The 11,051-nt window shown below is 38.9% G+C and overlaps 1 protein-coding gene across 2 annotated transcripts in view; it reads left to right on the forward strand.

Moving 5' to 3' along the window:
- Positions 1-10,693, forward strand: part of CHST9 (carbohydrate sulfotransferase 9) — a 287,298-nt gene extending 276,605 nt beyond the window's left edge. For both annotated transcript variants that reach the window (XM_004387756.1, XM_004387757.1), the window contains one exon: positions 8,976-10,693. In XM_004387756.1, the coding sequence (XP_004387813.1) occupies positions 8,976-10,067 (1,092 nt within the window). In that variant the 3' untranslated portion in view covers positions 10,068-10,693. The remainder of the gene's footprint in view (positions 1-8,975) is intronic.
- Positions 10,694-11,051: the final 358 nt, after the last annotated feature.

Genomic DNA, 11,051 nt, shown 5'->3' on the forward strand with positions numbered 1-11,051 from the left:
AACTTCCAAAAGGAGAGTGACTATGATAAGGCAGAATTTGGGTGTTAGGGATCCTGAATCCCAGCCAAATGCCATCACTTCCATTTCAATATGTCCAAGAGTAGCTATTAGGGCTCCCACCTTAAAGATGAGAAACAAGGAATCTAGAATGTTCATTTACTCTCCGTGCCCTTCCCATATGCTTTCATCTCAACATGTCTTTGTTCTCTGGCCGGACTTTCTCCTGAGGGAGTCCACCCTGCTTGCCTGAGAGACAGGCTCAAATGCCAGCCCTCTCCTCCAGAAACTGTCTACCAATGACTGATTGGATTTGGTGGGCTATCTCTGGGCACGTGTTCTACAGTGGCTCTGAGAGTTCCTGAGTAGAATTGAGCTCCCGTTTTCACAATGCTAACTTGCTTGATAATTCACTGTTTATTCTCCGTCTTGCTTTCCCTGCCTCACTTCCCCACTCTCCTTCCAGTGTTTCCTGGAATAAATTCCCAGATAAACTATTTGCATTCAAATCCTTGTCTCATGGACTGCTTCTAGGGAAACAAACAAAAGCAATGTCCTAAAATCAGCCAAGTAATAAGTAGAGGACCTTGCTGATCTGACTCAAAATCCAATGTTCTTTTTATACCTCACTGACCTATCCAGCCACCATGGACCTGGCCTCACAACAGCTTTCTTCTCCCTTGCACATCCATTTGTCATCCCATGGGAGCGCTCTGATTCCCTCCTCCACTGCTTACCCGTGCCGCTGACCCTCACTGACCCTCTGGTGATTCTCATCTCAGGTGTCACTTCATGAATTCATTCATCTTGCTTGCGAAAATCTCTTGCTTGCCTACTCCATGCCCATAACAATCCTTCTCACCCATCCCACCCCCACCCACCCCCAAAAAAACCCACAGAAGTAACAACTTTACACTTAGGTATTCCCACCTAGGGCAGCTGGTTCCTTCTTCCTCACCATACTTCTGAAAACAAAGTCAAGAACTGTACCTAGCAACTGCACTCTCTAGAACAAGGTACTGGAGTCAGGGTTCCCTCCTGCAGTTCTCCCCCAGAACCCTCTTGGATACACACACTGTTATTGGTGGTCATCTTAAATGCAAGGGAAGGAGAGGCTGGCTGACAACTACTCATTTTTAGAAAACTAAATACCAACTTGGTGTTTAAGAAACCACATTTCCGAAACTATTTGATGTCTAAAATTCCAGTGAAATATCAAAATTACAATGGTCAAGCATCCACTTTTTCTACTTATTTCATGCCAAATATAGTTGACTGCATTTTGTTACTCCTATCCATGGTTACCACCACCTACCTGCCAGTTTGTAATACTATGATGACTTGTGTATTGCTATTATGCTGGAAGCTCTGCCATCTGTATTTCAAATACCAGCAGGATTACCCATATTGGACAGGTTTCAGCAGAGTTTACAGACAAAGACTAGAAAGAAAGACCTGGCAATCTACTTCTGAAAATTAGCCAATGAAAACTCTGTGGATCACATCAGAATATTATCTGATCGAGTGCTAGAAGATGAGCTTCCTAGTGACCACAACAATGGAGTAGAATATACAGACAGTCTTGGAAATGGCTCAGGGCCGGGCAACATTTTGTATGTGGGGTCACCATGAGTAGTAGCCAAATCAACAGCAACTAACAACAAAAACATCCATGGTTGACATCGTGCAAATAGGACCTAAGAGAGAAAAGAGTGAGAACCAAACATTTTGAATATATTTCACTTTAAGTTGCAGCTCTCATTAAAGTTTTGTGTTTAAAAAGCAAGGTGTTCTGCTAAGTAAAGCAAAGTGGGTTGGAATTTAGAGAATTAGATACTTCTGAATTCTGCATTGCCTTTACAGGATGATGTCAGCAAGTTATTGTACAGTCTATCTTGATTTATATATCTGTAAATTTGAAAAGAAAATAATAGCCTTATTTTTTCTACATACCTTAGAAGGAAGATATAATTATAAATCTATAAAAGCATATTGAACCCCTTGGAGAGAAGCTTTATCTACTCATATAAATTATGGTGAGGTCTGTTTTCAATTCCTGGTGGTTTTGCCAAACCAGAGAAAAGCACTATTCTCAAGAGAAACTTCCAGTTGATATTCACATTCTGTTACTTCCTCAACCCTCATATTTTAAGCTTCTTTGCCTTAAAAAAAAAAAAAAAAAGGGTTAGATAATTAAGCTCAAAACTGAAAAAACTGGTAAAGAAAATCATAATTTCAATCCTTGCATCCAAGATTATGAGAATGGATATTAGCTTGTTGGATCAACTTGAATAGCATTACTTCAGAAACTGTTTTGTGTTTAAGCAGTTTAAATGTGTATTGAAGAGCTTAGCTTGGAGAGGGCTACACTTCACTAGTTTCTCTTTACCCTCTAGTCCCAAGGGTTTATTATTCTTTCCTATTATTTATATAGCGTTGCTATGAGTTGGAATCGACTCAATGGCAATGCGTTTTTTTTTTTATTATTTATAACGATGCTTTCTTTTCTTCTTTTTCCTTTTCTTTGCCTTTGTGTCCATTTCAGTTGATTTTTTCTTCCTCATTTTTATCTTTCAGTTATTTCTCTCTTTCTCTTCTTTCTTCTCCTCTTCCTTACCGCCATTGACTTTGCTAACTGCTGTAAGTGAGAAGGAAGAGAGAGCAGAGATGAAAAATCAGGAGAAAATTCTCTTCACTTAGAAAATGTTTGCCACATAGAATATGCTCAATAAATAAATATTCATTGAATGGGTCAATAAAAAAATAGCTAATATTTATTGAGGACATATTTTGCATTCAGCACTCTTTAACATTCATTTCATGTAATCCAACTACCCTACAAGGTAGGTGCTATTATTATCCCCATTTTACAGACAAGGAAACTGAAGCTTAGAGAAATAAAATAGCTTAGCCAAAGTTACTCAGACAAAAAATGGTAGAACATGGACGTAAAGCCAGGTTTGTGGTTCTTAGCTCAAAAATCTAAGTTCTTAACCCCTGTACTGTCTTGTGGCAGGCATATGCTTGGAGCTTTACCTATATCATTTTATTTGGTTGTTAAACAAGAAATAGATTGTTTGATATACAGTGCAGATGAAACAAAAAAGACATTAATGACTAAGACTGAGGTTAGAAGCACAGTTTAGCAATAATAACCAAGTTATTTAAACTCTCTGAGCCTCAGGTCCTTCATCTGTAAAATGAATGTACCCATAGTCTCATCTTTGGGTTGATGAGGTGATTAAATCAGTTCGTTCTCTGCCCCAGCCTTTTAACTAGACCAACAAAATGGAGAATATTCAAGAGAGAGGAAACAAGTGCAAACTCTTAGAGATAAGAAATGGAAGTAATTTTGCAAGGCCCACACTTTGTCCAAGAAACCCTCCAAGTCTCCACGGATTAGACACCCCTCTCCTATGCTCTCTTAGTGTCACATTCTCCCTCTGTCTTATCACCTGCCATGCTACAGTAATTCCTGGGTTGCTTTTCTGTACTCGCCTCTCCTACCCTGACTCCAAGAATGTCCCATAAGTGCAGGAACCAAGTCTGTCTTGCTACCTCTATTTCCAATGCACAGCCAGTGGCTGGCACCCAGTAAGTACTCAGGAAACATTTGTTCAATGGGTAACTGAAGGTGGAGAGTGGTGGGGAGGCTGGAGAAGGAGATAGGGGCAGATGGCACTGGACTTGGAATGCCAAGCATATACTCCATGTTAGGACTGTATACCCACAGTCTTCCCAATTGCTCCCAGTGTCCTGTTGGTAATGCAGTCACAGTCTTCACTCCTCTTATAACTATGCATTCAGCTTTGAAGCCCTTGAATCAAGATTTCAGAGGCATAGCAGTGGCACAGAGGGATCAAGCAGAGAGCACTGATTTGCATTCCCAGAAATGACCGACTTGTGTGCATTCCACTCCACTCCCATATGACTCTTATTAAAACTAAGTCTTCATGATAGTATGAAGAAATGTACCTGCACTCATCTCTGGATTCAAGCTGAATCACAAAAGATACATTATTCAAAGTAATATGAAGTTAAGCTAGAAAAATGTCAAAGCTAAATGACATGAAGGCGAAAAAAATCACCATCTAATCACTAATATGATCATCATCAAATTTGCTTGTTAATTGCCCACAAGGTCCCCACACAGACACAGTCTACAATGTGTAGGACACTCTCAGAAATGGTAGCATCAGCACGTAGTCAGCATTAAAGACACATAGGTGGCAGGACACATAATTTTTCGTAATTGCCACATTTCAATTTAGTTGGAAGTGAATGAATTGTCCCTGAAAGATGGCAATAATAATATCACTTACCATGTGCCGGCTATTAACTCATTTAATCCTTGCCACCTTTGGGGTAATTACTGCTATTATCCCCACTTTTCAGATAAAGGAACTGAGTCTCAGCAAGGCTAAGATACTTACTCATTGTCCAACAGCCAGGTGCAGGCAGAGCCAGGGCTCAACCCCAGGAAACTGTGCCCTTCCCACTCTAGAGCCCTGCCTTCTGTATGGCACCCGTCGTTCTCAGGAGAAACTGAAAGTCTAAACTTGTTCCTAAAACTCACGGTTGGGTCCAGACCAGATTCTGGTCTTCGAGTACTTCTTTTTTTTTTTGCGTCTTTAGTTACATATATTTCAACTAACTTTGCAGTAGTATCCATTCTTGAAAGATATTTATGGAAAACTATAGCTCTCTGCCATAGCTTACAATTTTCGTAGTGATGAAAGAGTTTCTCCAATGAAAAATCAAATAGCAAAAGCTATGTAAGCTAGAAAAAATTACTTGTAGGTGGTACAGACAAAGCACTAAAGTCGGTTAGAAGAGGCATGGAATCACTCGATGGAAAGCTGGGTGGTTTTCCCGGAGAAAGTAGGATTTTGTATCAGCCTAGAAGATTTGGAAAGTGCCCAGAAAAGGGGAGAGCATGGACAGAGGGTGCTGAGAGCCCAGGGTGGAAGGAAGTGGAAGATAGAGTAGATGTCAAGAGACAGCAGAACACAAAGTTAGAAGAAGCCCAACAGTGAGAGGCTGCGAGTGCCAGCTTAGGAATCGCGACTTGACTTCTGTATTATGGAGCCAGTACAAAATTTTGAGGGCTGAAAAATAAAATGTTTGAGGAAAACTAAGTTGGTAATAATTTGCCTGGAGACTAATTAGAAGGATCCTAAAGAATATTCAGTTAAGAGGTAATACATTTTGAAAAGATGAAAGAGACAGTATGAAATGTAAAATAACCGATTTGCTTTCTGACTATTAAAGCTGTCTCAGATTTTGTGACTTGGTGAGCAGAAAGTAATTGAAATCATTTCAGAAAAAAAAAATTAAAAAACCATAAGGAGGAACCAGTTGTGGTGGGAGCAGGCTAAGTTTGGCTTTGTATGTGTTTGCTTCAGGGACGATCAGAACGAAGTACTCCGAAGGAAAACGGAGGTATAAGATTTTACTCTTTTTATCATTATTGTTCTTATTGTTATTACCATTGTGATGATGATATTGGTATTTACTATAAGAACACTAGATATCAAAGTTCTGTATTTTGCTCCAAGAAAAATAATTGAGGAAGCATAGCCTGAATTTTAAAATGTCATTAACTTTGATTTGAGTAGTTCAAACTCCTCAGTCATAGAAATCCTTTTCTGTGGATGGAAGGAAATGGAGTTGGGTGGGTGTATGGAGGGATTTATCTATACATCCTAATAAAGATTTTTATAAGGTGAGTAATGGTGAGGTTAGGGTGTTGTTGGGAGCAAGTCTGGTGGCTGTCCAACTGGAGAACTTTAGAGGAATTAACGCTTTGACGTTATTTCAATTTGACAGAGTTGAGGAAACTGACTTGCACTAAATAAACTAACACGAGACTGAAGTCTAACTTATAAGCAGTGATGACCCTTTCCCTCATGCAGTTATCTCCCTACCCAAACTAATCATTAGAAAGTTGCTTGATGAACATGAACTTCCAGTAAAGGGAAGTGGATAAACATGAAGGGTATTTCATCTGGTTCATGTGAGAGCTGATATAATATCCCTGCTGTGCAACCAAGTATTTCTATCTTTTTACTGAAATACATCCACCATTTTGGTGTGTTTCTTCCCTGGATAGTGTAAGATGACCTCTCAGGCCTTGTCCCTTATTTTTTTTACTTTCAGTTGCTATGCTGTAGTTCAGTGATCCCTGAATGCCCCTACTGCCTGTAGAGTGTCTGGGGAGCTTAAGTTGGAGAGTTTCTACCCCCAGAGATTCTGATTCAGTGTGTCCACAGCAAGGCCCGAGAATCCAGATTGCTAGCAGGCCCTCCAGGTGTTCCAAGGCAGCAATGAATGACTTTAAACCAATCTGATTTGGCAGGCAGGTAAGGCGCTACACCCTCCTCACTTACTTTAGCCAGAGCAGCTCAAGATGTGTCTATTTTATTTGTTTTCTCTTCTACCAAAGATTTGTTTGAATACAGGTTTTCAGCAGATGTGTCTATTTTATTTGTTTTCTCTTCTACCAAAGATTTGTTTGAATACAGGTTTTCAGCACCTTAACAAGAATTGGTAAATTATTTATCTAGGTTGACTGTGACCTTTCTGTTAACAGTATTTTTCTTCAGCAAGGTCCTAAAACAATTGTTTGGAAGTCCATTATTAAACCATAATCACATTTACGCATTCAGAAATTACTTAGTGAACGTCTATTATGTAATGGGCTCAAGCATACCAATGATCGTGAAGATGATGCAGAACCAGGCAGTGTTTCATCCTGTTGTACATGGGGATGCTGTGAGTTGGAGTCAACTCACAACCTCTTTCATGTGTCTGGTACTGTGCTAGTACCAGAGAGTCAACAGAGAATAAGACAGATAAGGCCTCTGCAGTCATATTCTAGTGCAGTGGAGGTGGAGTGGTTGAGAAAACAAAACATAGAAGTAAATAAGTAAAATAATTTCACGTGATGGTTAGTATTATGAGGAAAGTAAGCAGGGTACTGGGGAACGGAATCTCAGAGGGGGATATAGCTTAGGTAGGACAGAGAAAGCCTCTCTATGGAGGTGACTTATTAGCTGAGAGCTAAAGGATGAAAAACCAGCCATGCTGGCTGCTAAGAGCTTGTATAACAGTGAAAACGTGGTCAAAAATTTACAAAACTGAAAGTAACGACAAGCTGGGAGGTTAGCCAGTGATGGTCAGAGAGATGATGCAGGTGGTGCAGACTGGAGATGGCAAGGTCTATGTGAAGTGGAGAAAGCTGTTAGAGGTGAGATGGTCAAGAAACCGCGAGGTTACTGGGTGCTAGAGTCACTAAGTGTAACGAGAAGAGCAGGGTGAAGAGCAAAGTCTGAGTTAGGTGCTAAAGTCTTCAGTGCATAAGGTGAAGAGATCTTGGTAAAGACAGATGACAGCGTGAGGAGGGGAAAGGAAGGCTCAGCAGTATGCATGTGCTTCACAGGAGCAGAAGGACATATCCTGGAAGCAGCAATGAAATGCAAGGAAAATAGTTCTCTGTCTTCTGGTCTGATGGACCAATATTCAAGAAAATGAAACATCATTACTTTACCAATATCGTGGGCTTACTCACACAATCTTCTTGCATTAGAAAGAAGCAGTCCCTTTAAAGCTTAGCTGGTAAAGGACCATGATGCCTGGGATTGGCTGCCACACCACATTGCTTCATTCCTCTGCTCTTTTGCTTATTTTACTGTGACTTCTGCTAGGAATGCCCTGCCCAGCTCCACCCTATACCCCTAGCCTGGAAAATTTCTAATCATCCACCAAAATTTAATTCCATTAATTAATTCATTCATTCCACAAATATTTGAGAGTAACTATTATATGCTAGACACAATTCTAGACACTAGGGATACAATGGTAAAAAAATTTTTTTAATCCTCTAGGAAGTTTTTCCCACAAATCCCCCCACTTCTACACTGGTGGCCACAGATGTTACCCCCACAGCACATCATTTATTCATTAATTTGTCTAATAACATGCTGATAACCCCATATGTGTATCTATAGTCCTGTCTTCTCTACACTCACCCTTTTCCAATATAAGTCAGATCATGTCAGTTCTTTACTCGGAACCCTCCAAAGGCTCCCTGGTTAGTTCACCCAGAATAAAAGCCAAAATCCTTATAATTTTTGTCCCTATCAGAGGACAAAATGCCACCTTGGAAACCCCATGCTACCTTTTAAACCCCATTTTCCATTTATTCCTTTATCCAGGCACTGCAAGAGTTGTAGGAAGGATGTAGTCAGATGAAGAGAACGGATAGAGGGGCTGATTCATCCTTCTGGCAAGAGAACTAAATCCTCCTACTTTTGATGCAATTTTACATAGTAGGACATAAAGTAGACTTTTCATTCTTCACTTGGGAAATGTATAATGAAAATTTATGCTATTATGGTTACAGCTCTTAAATTATTGTGATAAATGAATTTAGAAAAATGGAACATTTTCCTAGAGAAAAATACAGCACTTTTTAAAAATTCTTATAAAACTGAAATACTGGGACTTTATGATTAACCTTGCTACAATTTATGTAATTGATGACTTTGGACTGTTCTGTGCATTTCAACACATGATCCCAAAAACAACAAGAACAAAATTCCATCCAAATATCATTACATTTTGTACATAGAGTCAGATGCAGTAGCTAAATCAGTACCTAAAGAGAACACACTCCTTAATAATAGCTTAATAGCTCAAGAACCATTGACCTACAGAATGATTGAGTTACATTCTGTAGAGTGACTGGCAAAGCCAGGACAAAAATCCAGGGCCCTTTCATTTCCACCTTGCTAATGTCATTTTTCATTGTTATGTTTTCCACAAAGAAGCTTCCTACAAAGTATATCTTCAGCATGAATTGCTAAACTGTTCTTGCAGCATATATGAAATATGTTCCCCTTGACAGTATTTTAAAACAAATATGTTAAGTTCCTTATGAACATGCTTCCAACCTTTCTCTTTCTCTATTTTGACAGAACCCCAAGTTCCATATGCCTGAGGAGCCCAAGGAAAAAAAGGAAAATTTTCTAGTCAACTCTGAGAGGCCTACAGGAGTCTTAACGGAGATCAGCCACTCACAAGGAAAGGATGAAGCTTTGGGTAAAACCATAAGGTCATCAACAAATAATTTGATCGAAAAACTTCAAGGAACAAAGGCTCTTTTCAGGAAGTTCAGCAAAATGAATTGGCCATTGGAAACTAGTCCTTTAAATAAAAGTTTAGTCAAAGACAGCAAATGGAAGAACACTTATGTAACCCAAGAAAAACGCAGGTCATTCCTCCAGAAGTTTTGCAAGAAATATGGTGGAGTGAGTCGTCCCCAATCACATCTTTTTCACATGGTATCCAGGATCTATGTAGAAGATAAACACAAAATCTTATATTGTGAAGTACCAAAGGCTGGTTGTTCCAACTGGAAAAGAGTTCTGATGGTGTTGAATGGATTGGCCTCCTCTGCATACAACATCTCCCATGATGCTGTCCACTACGGAAAGCACTTGAAAAAGCTAGATAGCTTTGACTTAAAAGGGATATATACTCGCTTAAATACCTACACCAAAGCTGTGTTTGTTCGTGATCCCATGGAAAGATTAGTGTCCGCATTTAGGGACAAATTTGAACACCCAAATAGTTATTACCATCCGGTATTTGGGAAGGCAATTATAAAGAAATATCGGCCCAATGCCTGTGAAGAAGCATTAAATAATGGATCTGGAGTCAAGTTCAAAGAGTTCATCCACTATCTGCTGGATTCCCACCGGCCAGTAGGAATGGACATACACTGGGAGAAGGTCAGCAAACTCTGCTATCCATGTTTGATCAATTATGATTTTGTAGGAAAGTTTGAAACTTTGGCAGAAGATGCCAATTACTTTTTACAGCTGATTGGTGCTCCAAAAGAGCTGAAATTTCCAAACTTTAAGGATAGGCACTCTTCTGATGAAAGAACCAATGTTCAAGTCGTGAGACAGTATTTAAAGGACCTCACCAGAACTGAGAGGCAGTTAATTTATGATTTTTATTACTTGGACTATTTGATGTTTAATTATACAGTGCCATTTTTGTAGTTTGCATTCATTTTCTAGAACTATGTATTTACTAATGATGATGGCCTCAAATCAGCTACTGTAACTTTACTGTAATACTCTGCATAAGAGATATTTAACAAAGTGCAGTTGTCCTAATTTAATGAGGATTTTACCAAATAGTGTGACACCAACTGATACAAATTTATAGGAAAATGACCTAAAAGAGACATGTAAACAATTTCAGTTGCTCTAAAATGTTTAGAAAAGAGCTGCTTTTGCATTATGGATTGTACTGTAGAAGCAATAACCTAGCCAGCTGTTACATTAGCTAAAACAGCCTCTTGCAATGGTAGGAAGAAGGATCTAAAATAGCATGAGTGTATGTCTATATCCAGGAATTCGTTGTCTAAAGTGCATGAATATATATTTAACAGTCTGTGGACTATTAATCAAACCAGTGCGTAAGTTTCTAATACCCTGGAAATTTATCAACTGTAATGATGAATCAATTTTGAACTGGTATTTTGGACCTAGGCATTTTAATTTCGATTGGAAGATATTATGTGATTTACAATATGAGAACATAACAGAAAAACCAGATGAGGCTACAGCTTTTTATATTCAACAGCCAATAAAAAATGCACAACATGCTGAGATCAAAGCAACCTTCCTCTCGCAGAAAAACTTAAGGGAATTGATTCTGTTTTCTTTTGAGCTTTCTACACCGAGACAAAATGAACAAACCACTAAAGGTCTTCATTTCTGAATCAGGCAGTTGAGAAGTTTAAGCCTCATCAGATATAAATGTGCTCCTAATTCTAGTATAATTGGGCAGGGAGGAAATTGTTTCAGGATGGAATAATCATCAAAAACAAAAATTGCCACTCTTGACTATAGACCTCAAACAATAACAAAGTTTTATAAAAATGTTATTTGAATCAAAGCATCATGTGGATAGCTTTCTATGTGGAATGTACTCTAAGAATAGCTTTTGTTTTTACACTCTAATTATTCAGCTTGGGA

Source organism: Trichechus manatus, unplaced genomic scaffold (genome assembly GCF_000243295.1).
Source record: "Trichechus manatus latirostris isolate Lorelei unplaced genomic scaffold, TriManLat1.0 scaffold00193, whole genome shotgun sequence".
Classification (NCBI taxonomy): domain Eukaryota; kingdom Metazoa; phylum Chordata; class Mammalia; order Sirenia; family Trichechidae; genus Trichechus; species Trichechus manatus.